Genomic DNA, 15756 nt, shown 5'->3' on the forward strand with positions numbered 1-15756 from the left:
CAAAAGCTTTTAACTATTTTGAAAAATAAAATCAGGGTTCATACAGGTTTTTAACTGCTTTCTGCAAACCTTCAAAACCTAAAAAGCCCCAAAATGTTTTAAATTATTTTGTCAGGAACTTGGATGAAATGAATGGCATTTTTAGAGCTAACATATGCACCTTGAATGAATCATTCTCTGATTACTAAATAAAAAAAACGTGATTTCAGTTGAAATGATATTTTTTGGATCGTTTTCATTTCTAAATTAATTCTTTCATTTAGAAAAAAAAAAAAAAAAAATTCTGATGGAACATTTCACAACTGTGCTTTATTAATCACGGACAAATATATCTTTTTTCAGTAGGGAGATCCAAAATTAAAACCTTTTACAAACCTTGGTCATTGGTTGGTTGTTTTTTTTTTTTTTACATTGTATCTGTTTAATATAGTGTGACTGATAATGTTTTACATTTATCCGCTTATTTATCACCATTGTTGTCTTATTTATTTATTTATTTATGTTTTATTATTATCATTTTATTAGTATTACTAATATTATTACTACTACCTTTTTCTATATTATAATTATTATTTATTTATTTATGCAAGCTTATCTATTATTTATTCCCCCGTTTTTTGTTGTTTTTTTTTTTTGTTTTTTGTTTTTTTTCTCAAGGCCTGACTAAGCGCGTTGGGTTACGCTGCTGGTCAGGCATCTGCTTGGCAGATGTGGTGTAGCGTATATGGTTTTGTCCGAACGCAGTGACGCCTCCTTGAGCTACTGATACTGATACTTTTAACTTGCAGCGAAGACCATTACAAGGACTGAATCTGTGTAAAACAATGTTATTGTTACTGAATAGAACCAGAACATCACATGGGCTGAACCTGTGTGAAACAATGTCATTGTTTCCATCTACTACACATGGATGACTGTTACCTTCATAGCAACGACAGGCTTGTCCGCTCTGAGCTCTGCCAGAGTTTTCTCCAGCTGTGCCCCTTCCTTTGTTGTGTACTGGTATCCTTCTGCTTCACGCATCTGTCGCACAAACCAAACATCTCATGACATTCCTACAGATCATTTCCAGTCTTACTTTCTTACATAGCTACTCATCATCCAGTGAGTCAATGTTATCATGAACGTCTTACCCAGAATGCAGGCTGGGGGATGTGAGACACTAAAATTCAATCAGTCAGGCAGAATCGTTAAGGCACTGGACTTCCAAATCCAGTGTTTGCCTGTAATCAGAGTTCAAGGCTCTATTGTGTCCTTTGGAAAACCACTTTACTCTGATTTTCCTTAGTCCACCCAGGTGTGACTGGGTACCTGACTTCAGTCAGGGAAAACTAATGCGGCAGAAAGGAGAGGATTGGGTTCCGCCTTCCTGTGCTGAGTCCTAGAAGAAGTGACCATGAATTCACCACCCCTATGATCATGGGACTTTAATCATTACTTTTATGTTAAAGATGAATAAATAAATACATGAATATATAATGATCATGGAACTTTAATCATTACTTTTATGTTAAAGATGAATAAATAAATACTTGAATATATTTTATATATATATATATATATATATATATATATATCCATCTATATATGTATGTGTGTTATAGTGTGCAAGTTATAGTAAACACTCTATAAAAACCACTCAACGTGGCTCTGCTGTTGGTATGAGGAGAAAGTGTGAGTAAGTGTGTTCATCATCGATCCATCCCCCTCTCTCTTCCTCTCCCTCTCGAATTTTCCTTTCCTTTATTCTTACACACACACACACACACACACACATATATATATATATAATTATATATACATATATGTTGTAGTGTGCAAGTTATAGTAAACGCTGTATAAAAAACACTTAATGTGGCCTTGCTATTGGTGTGAAGAGAGAATGTGAGTGTGTGCATCATTGATCCATGCCCCTCTCTCTTCCTCTCCCTCTTGAATCTTCCTTTCCCCTATTCTTACACACACACCCTAATCTCTCTCTCTCTCTCTCTCTCTCTCTATATATATATATATATATACACACACATATGTTGTGGTGTGCAAGTTATAGTAAACTCTATAAAAACCACTCAATGTGGCCCTGCTGTTGGTACGAGGAAAGAGTGTGAGCGAGTGTGTGCATTATCGATCCATCCCCCTCTCTGTTCCTCTCCCTCTTGAACATTCCTTTCCCCTATTCTCTCTCTCTCTCTCTCTCTCTCTCTCTCTCACACATACAAGTTCATTTTGTTCTTTGTTGTGAAGTACTGAAAGAAATCAGAGAAACTTTTATTCGACCCAGATACTATCGACAACCTTGTCTCTTCAAATTGGTTCTATTGTTGTCTTGTACTGACCATGATGTTGTGCGAAATTTGTCTCTGTTTTTCTACAAAGCATTTAGATACAGGGAAATTCTCACTTCTTAATGTTCCTGATTAACCTGATATATCCATAGCTGCATTGTTTTGATCTGTATGTCTTAAATGATATGATTATTGTCTGTTCACTTTCCCCTTCATGAGGGGCCTAGGCCTAAAATGAATAAACCATCTGAATCTGAATCTGAATCTCTCACATACACACACACACACACATATATATCATCAATCCATCCCCCTCTTTGTTACTCTCCCTCTCTTTCTTCACACACACACACACACACACACACACATATATATATATATATATATATATATATATAGAGAGAGAGAGAGAGAGAGAGAGAGAGGGAGAGAGACAGAGAGACAGAGACAGAGAGAATAATTACCTGAATCTCAGCCACCTCGTTCTCCATGTCCAGCCTGGCTCTCTCCATCTCTTCCTCCACCATCACCTTGTTCTCCTTCTCCAGGCGTTGCCGCTCCTCCATCTGTGTCACACACACACACACACACACACACACACACACACACACACACACACACACACACTTCAAAATGAAGCTCTGCAAAATAAACTTTCACCCCTCCTGCAGTATAGGCCATCTACAAGAGACCAACATAATCTCTTTTCATAATCCTTTGCCTCTGTCTGGCTCCCAATGTTGCTTTTGCTTTCTCTTGACAGGGAATCAAACCTGGATCTGCATTTGTGTGGGCAGAAATCTGGATCACTAATTAGCATGTTAGTCAACCCCCTGCACTCCCTCCCCCTCCCAAAAAATTTAATCCAAGTATTTAAATGTGATGTATACTTATACAAATGCAAACATGACAACAACAACAAAAACCGAAACTTACTTCCACTTTCTGACGCATTTCAGCATTGCCTTTGATGGCAGTGATCTGTGTACTTGCGTTCTGTGGACAAAGAATGCAAGATTTCAATTCTGTAGAATTGATTTTACTCTGAAAAGACTTTTAATTACCAGCATTTTTTTTTTCAGTTTAGTAATTGATTAAAAATTATAAAAATCAACAAATGCATGAGTAAGTAAGCGGAAACAAACAGAATTTTGAAAGCCTATAGTGATGGAAAAAGAGAAAGAGTTTACAGCAGAAGAAAATGATCATGACCAGAGCAAAATTTTAAAGAAGAGATTAATATGATTAAAAAAAAACATACAGTCATGATCAGTCATCATTATCATTACATTTGAAAAACTTCAATCAGCTACAAGTTATCTTCACAGATATGTTTCAAAAGCAGATGATGTCTAACAGGCGTGTAAACAGCTGTACATATTCAAAGAAAGATAACAAATATAATGTAAGAAAAAAAGCATAGATAGGCTTGTTGACATACACACACATACACACACATGCATACAAACATTTACACAAACACAAATGCACACACACACACACACACACACACATACACAACACACACCTAAATTCACACAGAACAGTAAAACATGACAACACAAAGACCATCACATCAGTCGATTCATGATTCTACCTCTCGCTCTTTCTGCTGTCTGTCCTGCACGTCTCTCAGCTGCTCCTTGATCTTCTTCAGCACTTCCGTCTCTCGCTTCTGTCTCTCCTTCAGGTCGTGAATGGCTGTCACCAGTTTCTTGGTCTCTGACTCTGACTTCTTGCCTGAATTAATGGAGGAAGAAAATTTCAAAGGAGGTTTTCGAAGATGATAAAATCATGTTGTGCATCTGCTTTGTTCCCAATTTTTGTTTCATTACCAAATTTCAAAGGAGGTTTTCCAAGATGATTAAGTCATGTTGTGCATCTGCTTTGCTCCTAATTTTTGTTTCCTTACCCTTCGCCCCCTTCCATAACCTTCCCCTCCATAAATTAATGCGACTGGGTCACAGTGTGTGAATGAAAAAAGGGAGGGAAGTAAATGGCTAAGGTTTTTCATCAAGGAACACACTTCATGAAACACTCCTCTTTCACACACCCTCTCCCCTCCCAACCTGTCTCATTCCTCTCTCTCTCTGTCTCTCATCAAATTTTTTTCACAGTAATTTCATTCAGTCGACCTCCAAATAAGTAGTTCTCCAATCATGCCGCTTGCAGTCCATCTCAAAATTCGAGGCTCACGACCATGAACCAGAAATCTTGCTAAAACAAAATCTGGTGTTTCGTCAGGAAAAGGAGTGAGGCAAAACTTTCAGTTTCAGTTTCAAGGAGGGCTTAAAGCATGAAGACTCAGCCCTACTTAGAATACAAAATTTGCTTTAAGAATATTTAATATGAAAAAAGGAGCAGATGCCCCACCTATGAAAAAAGGAGCTGATGCCCCACCTATGAAAAAGGAACTGATGCCCCACCTATGAAAAAGGAGCAGATGCCCCACCTATGAAAAAAGGAACTGATGCCCCACCTATGAAAAAAGAAGCAGATACCCCACCTATGAAAAAAGGAGCAGATGCCCCACCTATGAAAAAAGACTGATGCCCCACCTATGAAAAAAGGAGCAGATGCCCCACCTATGAAAAAAGACTGATGCCCCACCTATGAAAAAAGGAGCAGATGCCCCACCTATGAAAAAGGAAGTGATGCCCCACCTATGAAAAAGGAGCTGATGCCCCACCTATGAAAAAGGAGCAGATGCCCCACCTATGAAAAAAAGCAGATGCCCCATCTATGAAAAAAGGAACTGATGCCCCATCTATGAAAAAAGGAGCAGATGCCCCACCTATGAAAAAAGGAGCAGATGCCCCACCTATGAAAAAGGAACTGATGCCCCACCTATGAAAAAAGGAACTGATGCCCCACCTATGAAAAAGGAACTGATGCCCCACCTATGAAAAAAGGAACTGATGCCCCACCTATGAAAAAAGGAGCAGATGCCCCACCTATGAAAAAAGAAGCAGATGCCCCACCTATGAAAAAAGGAACTGATGCTCCACCTATGAAAAAAGGAGCAGATGCCCCACCTATGAAAAAAGGAGCAGATGCCCCACCTATGAAAAAAGGAACTGATGCTCCACCTATGAAAAAAGGAGCTGATGCCCCACCTATGAAAAAAGGAGCTGATGCCCCACCTATGCATAAACCCAATGCACTGGTCTGGCCTTTAGAGCATACCATAGGTATGCATAAATAGGTAATGTGAAGAAGGAAGAAGTATGGTTTCTCTTAAAAGACAAGGGCCAAATTTTCCCACTTTATTCACACACTACAACCCAGTGGTTCAAATGATGTGTCTCGGTCTTATTAAGAGTAACTATACTTCTTTCTGGTTTATTACCAGAAATATCACTTTGAAAGAAGATAGTAAGAAATCACTTCCACAAACACATTGCACACATCCCCATTAATTTGCCCTCTATGCATCTTTCATTTTATTACATTCTCATGTCCTTACTTGTTTGTGTAGTTTGTTTAATCAATTCATTTCAAAGTTTTTTTTACAAACCTAGAGTAGGTTCTCAAGGCCTGACCAGCGCAGTGGATTTGCTCTTTTTATTTTTATCTTAAAGCAGATGTGGTGTAGTGTATACGGATTGGTCTGCACGCTTTGACACCTGCTTGAAACTGAAACATTACAGATCAGGAGACAGCAGGTGGGCACATGCACACATACACACTGACGTCATATTGAGGCTTCATACCACTTTCAGTGTACTTGGTGTAGGCCTTGATCCTCTGTTGGAGTTCATCCTTCAAAGCATCCACTGCCTGACGCTTCTCCTTGTATTGTAGGGACAGCTGTAACAAACACACACGCACACACACACACACACACACATACAGACACACACACACACACATACACTGTACAATCAATATGTGTTGTAAATGTACCAAGCTTTACCTTTTTTGTTGTTGCTTTTTCCCCCTTTTTTTTCTTGCCTTCTAATTCTCTCTCTTTTTCTTTATCATCACTTTAGCAATAATTAATGATAAATAAATAGACAAAATAAATGAGTGAGTGACTGAATGAATAAATAAATAATTAAATAAATGAATATATAGGAAACGCAATAAAATGAAATGAAATAAATAACCAGCACAACAGAAAACATGGAACTGTCGTACCTGATCTCTTTCTTTCTGGAGCAGCAGAATTTTCTCCTGCATTTCCCGGTTCCCTTTCTTCATGCTGTCCATCACCCACTCCAAGATTCCCTGAAACATGGGGACACAGTGACAGTGGCGTGTGTGCTTGAGTCAGTGTTTGCGTGTATATGCATGCATGTGAAAGTTTACATGTTTGTCTGAATTTGTGTACATGTGTTTATGTCCATGTGTGTGTATGCACAAGAGCATGTGTAATCAATAAATGTATTTGTGTGTACATGTTCTTGTGCATGAGTGTCTTCATGTAAATGAGTGTGTCTATTTGTGAAGATACACTATCACACATACACACTCACACAAACTCACTCACACAGACACAGACAAACTTACACACTCACACAGACACACTCATATAGATACACAAACACAGACACAGACACACTCAGACACACACACACACAACACACACTCACACAGACACAGACACAGACACACACACACACTCAGACACATAAACACACACACCAATGAAGACAACTATCCTACCCTGTTGGCCAAGTTGATCTTGCGTTGATCTTCATACTGTGCAGACAATCTCTCCTTCTCCTCCCACGTCTGTTTCTTGGCTAACTGCAGGTCTGACACAAGGTCCTGAAACATGAAACATGATGGGCATGCATCCTTCTTGGAAGTAATGCTCAGGGTTCATATCCCAGTCACGGAGCCTGGTGGGTAAAGGGTGGAGATTTTTCTGATCTCCCAGGTCAACAGATGTGCAGACCTGCTAGTGCCTGAACCTCCTTTGAATGCATATGCATACAGAAGATGAAATATGCATGTCAATGATCCCGTCATCCATGTCAGTGTTTGGTGGGTTATGGAAACAAGAACATACCCGACATGCACCCCATCCAGCTCAAAAATGGAGTATGACTGCCTACATGGCAGGGGTAAAAATGGTCTTAAATGTAAGAGCCCACTCGTGCATACAGTGAATGTGGGAGTCGCAGCCCACATATTTGTATTTGTATTTCTTTTTATCACAACAGATTTCTCTGTGCGAAATTCAGGCTGCTCTCCTCAGGGAGAGCACGTCGCTACACTACAGCGCCACCCATTATTCTTTTGTATTTTTTCCTGCGTGCAGTTTTTGTTGTTGTTCCTATCGAAGTGGATTTTTCTACAGAATTTTGCCAGGAACAACCCTTTTGTTGCCATGGGTTCTTTTACGTGGGTTAAGTGCATGCTGCACATGGACCTCAGTTTATCATCTTATCCTAATGACTAGCATCCAGACCACCACTCAAGGTCTAGTGGAGGGAAAGAAAATATCGGCGGCTGAGCCGTGATTCGAACCAGCGCGCTCAAATTTTCTAGCTTCCTAGGCGGACGTGTTACCTCCAGGCCATCACTCCACATATGAAGAAGAAAAATGAAGTGATGCTAGATCCTGAAAATTTGCAACAGTGAAGATGAGCGGTGGCCTGGCGGTAATGTGCTCAACTATGAAGTGAGTGTCCATGAGTTTGAGTCCCATATACGGACCAGCATTTTCACTCCTCCCTCCACTCGACTTGTTTGGTTGTCTGGGTGCTGATCATTCGGGTGAGAAGAAAAACCGAGGCCCTGTATGCAGCATGCACTTGGTGAACATAAAGCAACTCACAGCAACAAAATGTTTGTCCTTGGCAATTATAGAAAAATCCACTTTGGTAGAAAAACAAAATATATGCAGGCAGAAAAAATGTATACATACATACATATACATATATATATATCTATATATCTATATCTATCTATCTATCTATCTATCTATATCTATCTATCTATCTATCTATCTATCTATCTATATATATATATATATATATATATAAATTCCTCCCCAGGAAGAGCAGTCTGAATTTCACACAGACAAATCTTCCATATCATTTCTAAAGAGGATGATTCTTGAAAAAGTTAAAAAAACATGCTGCAAAATCAAGTTCATGAAATGATCATTCTAGAAATGGCTAGAAATGGACAGTGACAACCACTGTTACTGAAAGGATGATTTTCAGAAAACAACAACACTTCCCCACCACCCCAAGAAAAACTGAGAAAAAAACCTAGTACAGACCAATGTTTGTATACAAATGTCGTTCCATCCTTTAGCCAATGTAAAAACTGACCAATGTCTTTTTTTCAAAAGTCTTTTTTTCTTACAATGAAAAAAAAAATCATTGTCATCCCACATGATGCATATCAATCGAAACATTCAAACGGAAACATGAAAGAAATAAGTTCAATAAGAAAAAGCATTCAATATCAAGGTAAATCTTTTTTAAATGATTATAATGTGTTTTCTCATCACATGCTCACAGTCTTTTCACACACTTTTGATACAAGATAAAAAAAAATATCTTCCCTCTCTCACAGTTGAATATGAGTAGAAAAAGAAGAACTCACAAGAAAACAAATGAATAAACAAATAATCTGGCCATAAACTATTTTACTTCAGTGGAGACACCACATAATATATGAACATACAACATCTGTGAACTCTGACCTCCATCTTGGTGACATCATCTCTATTAGGTTCAGGGGCTGCGGCGATCTTGTCCCTGAGTTTGGAGATGTCCTGCCGCAGCTCAGCGATGATGTCCTGAGTGTCGTCCTGTAAGGTACGTCAATACATCATACAGCGCTGCCAGACAGCAGTGTACTTTCTATGTTTCTTAAACAGACGCATCATACAGTGCCCCTAGACAGCAGTGTCCTCTCTATGTTTCTTGAACAGACGCATCATACAGTGCCCCTAGACAGCAGTGTCCTCTCTATGGTTATTGAACAGACGCATCATACAGTGCCCCTAGACAGCAGTGTCCTCTCTATGTTTCTTGAACAGACGCATCATACAGTGCCCCTAGACAGCAGTGTCCTCTCTATGTTTCTTGAACAGACGCATCATACAGTGCCCCTAGACAGCAGTGTCCTCTTCATGGTTATTGAACAGACGCATCATACAGTGCCCCTAGACAGTAGTGTCCTATGGTTATTGAACAGACGCATCATACAGTGCCCCTAGACAGCAGTGTCCTATGTTTCTTAAACAGATGCATCATATGGTGCCCCTAGACAGCAGTGTCCTATGCTTCTTGAACAGACGCATCATACAGTGCCCCTAGACAGCAGTGTCCTATGTTTCTTGAACAGATGCATCATACAGTGCCCCTAGACAGCAGTGTCCACTTTATGTTTCTTGAACAGACGCATCATACAGTGCCCCTAGACAGCAGTGTCCTCTTCATGGTTATTGAACAGACGCATCATACAGTGCCCCTAGACAGTAGTGTCCTCTTCATGGTTATTGAACAGACGCATCATACAGTGCCCCTAGACAGCAGTGTCCTATGTTTCTTGAACAGATGCATCATACAGTGCCCCTAGACAGCAGTGTCCTATGTTTCTTGAACAGATGCATCATACAGTGCCCCTAGACAGCAGTGTCCTCTTTATGCTTCTTCACCAGACACATCATACAGTGCCCCTAGACAGCAGTGTCCTCTTCATGGTTATTGAACAGACGCATCATACAGTGCCCCTAGACAGTAGTGTCCTCTCTATGGTTATTGAACAGACGCATCATACGGTTTCCCTAGACAGCAGTGTCCTCTCTATGTTTCTTGAACAGACGCATCATACAGTGCCCCTAGACAGCAGTGTCCTCTTCATGGTTATTGAACAGACGCATCATACAGTGCCCCTAGACAGTAGTGTCCTCTTCATGGTTATTGAACAGACGCATCATACAGTGCCCCTAGACAGCAGTGTCCTATGTTTCTTGAACAGATGCATCATACAGTGCCCCTAGACAGCAGTGTCCTCTTTATGTTTCTTCAACAGACACATCATACAGTGCCCCTAGACAGCAGTGTCCTCTTCATGGTTATTGAACAGACGCATCATACAGTGCCCCTAGACAGCAGTGTCCTATGTTTCTTGAACAGACGCATCATACAGTGCCCCTAGACAGCAGTGTCCTCTTTATGCTTCTTCAACAGACACATCATACAGTGCCCCTAGACAGCAGTGTCCTCTCTATGTTTCTTGAACAGACGCATCATACAGTGCCCCTAGACAGCAGTGTCCTCTTTATGGTTCTTCAACAGACACATCATACAGTGCCCCTAGACAGCAGTGTCCTCTTTATGGTTCTTCAACAGACATATCATACAGTGCCCCTAGACAGCAGTGTCCTCTTTATGGTTCTTCAACAGACACATCATACAGCACCGACAGACAGCAGTGTCCTCTCTATGTTTCTTGAACAGACGCATCATACGGTGCCCCTAGACAGCAGTGTCCTCTCTATGGTTATTGAACAGACGCATCATACAGCGCTGACAGACAGCAGTGTCTTTTTATGTTTCTTCAACAGACTGGTTTCATTTGTGCACAATGCTCAGCACTGTCCAAAGTTCTGACTGGTCGCACATCATTTAACCCCATGTCTGCTAAGCCTTGTTGAAAAGAGACCAGCACGTGGCTATAAAGACGCAATTCCTACATTTTTGAATTTTTTTTTAAAGCAGTGTTATTAATTTTGCTGGACAACAGTAATGCAATACCCAGAGGAAGAAGTTCAAACATACTGTGGTAACTGACATCCTGACCATGAAGCTCTGTCTGCCTGTCTCAGGTGACAGCTCTTCAATGATCAGCATACATGTCAGTAGCGGTCAAGGGGTTAAACTTGAATTCTGAAATCTGACCTTAATTTGAATTCAGCTGATGTTCTTCTCTGATCACATAATCTCTTCTTTTCTTCAACTATCCATTTGTTTCCTTTTATCTCTTCTTTTTTCTTTTTCTTTTTTTCAACTGTTCAATTGTTCCTTTATAGTCTCTCTTCTTTAAAGAAAAAAAAAAGGAAATTGTCTCTTTATATCTTATTTTGTTATGTAATTTTCAGTGTAGAATCTGAATGAATGGATCAGATACAAACCTATTCACAACACAGATTATCCATGCCCCAGGCATCCCAGCTGTCCATGTTGTTTTGTGGGTTTTTTTCATATCTTCAAACACACACTAATGCATATAATATACACAGAATATCTCAATGTCACACACACACACACACACACACACAAACACACACACACTCATGCTCACACATCAGTAATATCACTTAGACTGGAAAAAAACCAAACAACTGAAACAACTACTTATACTATGTCTACCATTACTACTACTGCTACTACAGACACACACATACACACACACACACAAACGCGCACACACACACACATACACACACACACAAACTCTTTACCCCTCTCTATTTTTGTTTCCTTTTTGACTCACTTGTGTAAACAAAGTGAGTCTATGTTTTAACCCGGTGTTCGGTTGTGTGTGTGTGTGTGTGTGTGTGTGTCCGTGTGTCTGTGTGTCCGTGGTAAACTTTAACATTGACATTTTCTCTGCAAACACTTTGTCAGTTGACACCAAATTTGGCATAAAAATAGGAAAAATTCAGTTCTTTCCAGTCATCTTGTTTAAAACAATATTGCACCTCTGGGATGGGCACAAAAAACAAAAAAAAAAGAAGCCTAATTATATGCAAACTGTATTTACTGTTATATTTATATTTTTTGTATTCTCGAAACTTGGCACTTTGACCTCTTATTCTGACACAACAACTAGATGAGTCATTATTATCATTTTTTGTTCAAACAGGAACTTCTTTTGCTAGCATGGAATTTTTATTTATTTTGCAAACGTTTTGGTGCAGGGGGTAAAAAAGGGAAATTACTCTGTAATTAATGCTAGGGGACGTAATTTATCACAAGTGAGTCTTGAAGGCCTTGCCTCTCTTGTTATTCTGTTTTCTCTTCTTTTCTCTTTCACTCTCTACTGTCCCTTTCTCAGCTACCCATCCCCTTCGACCCCTGTACTTTACCAGATTCATTCTGGCATGGTTTTTCACAGCTTTCGCAAACTGGCCATACTGTAGAGCTGAATTGGTACTCTGATAAGCTTTATCTGAAGACACACACAACAAAAAAAGAGAACAATCAAATTCAAATTAGCTAACATCTGTTCAATCAGGTATAATGATGAAAGAACAACAGCAAACATTGGTACTGAAAATTACATCAGGATATATAAAAAGAGAGACTGAGAGGGGCGGGGTGCCTGGGGAGGTGATGTTGGTAGGCAGGAGAGAGGGAGGGAGAGAGAGAGAAAAAGAGAGAGAGTGAGTGAGAACAGGAGAGAGCAAGGGAATGAGAGAGAGAAAGAGAACAAGAGCGGGAAAGAATAAGAGCAAGACAGAAAAAGAGAGACAGACAGAGACACACAGAGAGGGGGGGAACAGTGTTTGACCAATGACAGACAGAGCCGTGCTTCTATACACCTTCACTTAATGAATGTTACATGAAATTAAGCAACAAGACAAGTGAGCCAAATGATATCCAACATACAGAAAACACACCTGTCCTCCTTCCTAAAATCATGGCAAAACAAAGTCAAAATCCGCCTCTTTTACCATTATGAACAGAAAAGCACAAATGTACGTTAAACAAAAATAACAACAACAAAAACTGATCATTTCCAACGAACAAGTTAACAATAATCATTTCTCCAACGGAGCACTGCAAATCTATCATGATACAATGCCCTATTGCATTATTCCTGCCTTAAACCTTTTTCATCTGTCTTTAACTATTTTCATCTAACTGTCTTGCATCATTATTGGTCCAAAATGTTCCTTCAGAGAGACACTTTCTTTTGTGTCCAAACACTTGAACCTGCCCTCTTTGTTCTTCAGACAGGGGTTAATGCTTAGCTAGTACTGAATCAAAACTAACCACAGTGAACATTGCTTTTAACCTAATGCCACAGACATTGGCTGGGTTTCTGTCTGTCTTGCTGTCAACCTGGCACAAACACTGCCGAAAACCTTACATCAGAAAGTGGGTTGCTTATCTGCTTTTCTTTGTTTGTTTGTGTCAAAAGCAATAATATACCACAGAAGGGATATCCCTTAACCTCAAGGTCTCACTGTACATCTGTGGACTGTATGTGTTTCTTTCTCTTTTTTTTTTTTTTTTTTAACGTGTTTTTAATTTCCATTTTTATAACATCGACAATTGGCACAAATACATGTAAAAGAAAGGGGAAAAATGATGAAACGGATGAAAACAATGAAAGCAAAATATAATGACACATTTTTACCTTAAATGTGACAGTTATGGGCAGATTCTTGAATTATTGTCATGTAGGGTAACTATTTTATTTTAAAGTCATTCAATGTCCATGCCATTCTTGTGTTATGTTCCTTATGTGTTTCTTTGTTTGAAAAAAGCTTACAAAAAGATATAGGTGTTATTTTGAAGGTGTAATGTATATGCATGCACTCAAGGCCTGACTAAGCATGTTGGGTTACCTTGCTTTTCAGGCACCTGCCTAACAGATGTGGTGTAGTGGATACGGATTTGTCCGAACACAGTGATGCCTCCTTAAGAAACTGAAACTGAAAGCTGAGGGTGTAAACCATCACAGAAAGCACAATTTCTGTATCTGCAGGTTTCAGTGTATGTATACGACTTGTGTGTGCATCCCTGGGAGAATTGTACATAGAGGTAAAGGTATGTTTGAGAGAGAGACTTACCAAGGGGCGACACTGTCACCAGCATCAGTGTCATGGCATTGCCTCCCAGTGAGTCCTGCACAATGTACAGAATCTTTGTTTTCATGCAAATAAACTAGATGTATGTACAGTGGAAACGTGTGCATCCCCACGGTTACAAGTATTTACACATGTGAATGCATGCACGTTGACACACACACACACACCAAAACCACAACCACACACACACAAACATACCAGTATGTACATATGTACATGCATGCATGCACTGACCCAGACACACATTCCAAAACCACCACAGCCACACACACAAATGTGTATACATGTACATGCATGCACGCACTGACTAACACACACACACCAAAAGCACCATAACCACACACACACACATACCAAAAACACCACACACACACACACACACACACACACACACACAGACACACACACACACACACACTGACACCACAAACCCACCTGCAGCAGTCGAGTGACGACAGATTCGCGGTATGGAACATGTCCACCTTTCTTCTTGGGATCTCCCAGAGCACTCAGAACATTCACCACACCCTGAGTTCTAGAGACAACAAGACACTTCACCTTTTTATGCAGGTGTGTATTCTATCACCATGAAACATAAACACTATGCATGCATTTTGCATATCTCGGGAAGCTTATTAACCTGTATGCAAGGTGACGGGAAGCCCTGAGCAGCTTTGTGCCTGAAGTTCTGTGGAAGCCAAACTTTCTTGACATGTATCCTATATGCATGAACACATAGACACATATCTAAGTAGTAACAGAGAAGAGCCATATACACATATCACAAATCTAAGAAGTAACAAAGAAAAGTCAAACACATATGATCAGAGAACTTTGTATTTTGGAAAAAAAAAGCAAAGAACACATGATGAGAGGGACGTGTATTTTCACAAAAAAGTTATTCATATGTGTACTTAATAAAGATGATCATTATCAAGATGAATGAGATTTGATCTGCTGTGGTTCTGTTTGCATGACAGACAGACAGACAAGGGCAAATACATAGAGATAGAAAAAAAAGGCTAACTCTACAGCCACGACATCAATATCATGCTCTTCACTGTCAAACCTTCTTCTCCAGCCATTAAAAACTGCACAGTTATTTGCATTTCATCACATATGATAACCTCTTTGACACTGTCTGTCCTCCAGATGAAAAACAACAGCAACAACAACAACTACTGAATATTTTGGTCTGTGGCATGTACTTAATACAATAAAAGAAAGAACACAAGTAAAAAAAAAACCTAAAAAAAAACCCAACAACAAAAGAATGAAGGAAGAAAAAGGACCTAATATCTATTTATTTATCTTTCTTGCTTGTTGTCCATAGAACCACGTCAGGACTGAATGAAAAATTGAACAATTGAAACAAATGATAAAGAAAAAAAGAAAGAAAAAAAAAGAGAATGAAAATAATGGCCTGGACATTTTCACAGAGAAGAGAACACATCCAAAGACACTCACCCTGCCAGCACTTTTGGATCGGCGCTGTCAGGAACTTCACAGCCTGTTGTGAAAAAACAACAACCACAAAACGTACCAGCAGTGTCAGCTCCCCAGTAATCTTGAAGTAGTTTCAGAATTTTATATTCTGTAACTCTTTTCCTTAGCTTTTTACCCTTTTCTTGTCCAAAAGAAAACAACTTCATCAAATAATCAGATGTCAGCAAACAA

The 15756-nt window shown here is 39.5% G+C and overlaps 1 protein-coding gene across 2 annotated transcripts in view; it reads right to left on the reverse strand.

Annotated features, from left to right (window-relative positions):
• Window positions 1–15756, reverse strand: part of LOC143298894 (kinesin-like protein KIF3A) — a 28085-nt gene that overhangs the window by 5866 nt on the left and 6463 nt on the right. For both annotated transcript variants that reach the window (XM_076611913.1, XM_076611914.1), the window contains exons 10-21: window positions 15547–15589; window positions 14515–14614; window positions 14062–14116; window positions 12349–12431; window positions 8953–9060; window positions 6954–7058; window positions 6426–6515; window positions 5999–6095; window positions 3883–4025; window positions 3222–3281; window positions 2750–2851; window positions 922–1023 (exon numbers count right to left, since the gene is read on the reverse strand). In XM_076611913.1, coding sequence (XP_076468028.1) covers window positions 922–1023; window positions 2750–2851; window positions 3222–3281; window positions 3883–4025; window positions 5999–6095; window positions 6426–6515; window positions 6954–7058; window positions 8953–9060; window positions 12349–12431; window positions 14062–14116; window positions 14515–14614; window positions 15547–15589 — 1088 coding nt within the window. The remainder of the gene's footprint in view (window positions 1–921; window positions 1024–2749; window positions 2852–3221; window positions 3282–3882; window positions 4026–5998; window positions 6096–6425; window positions 6516–6953; window positions 7059–8952; window positions 9061–12348; window positions 12432–14061; window positions 14117–14514; window positions 14615–15546; window positions 15590–15756) is intronic.

The sequence above is a fragment of the Babylonia areolata genome, chromosome 24 (assembly GCF_041734735.1).
Source record: "Babylonia areolata isolate BAREFJ2019XMU chromosome 24, ASM4173473v1, whole genome shotgun sequence".
NCBI lineage: Eukaryota > Metazoa > Mollusca > Gastropoda > Neogastropoda > Buccinidae > Babylonia > Babylonia areolata.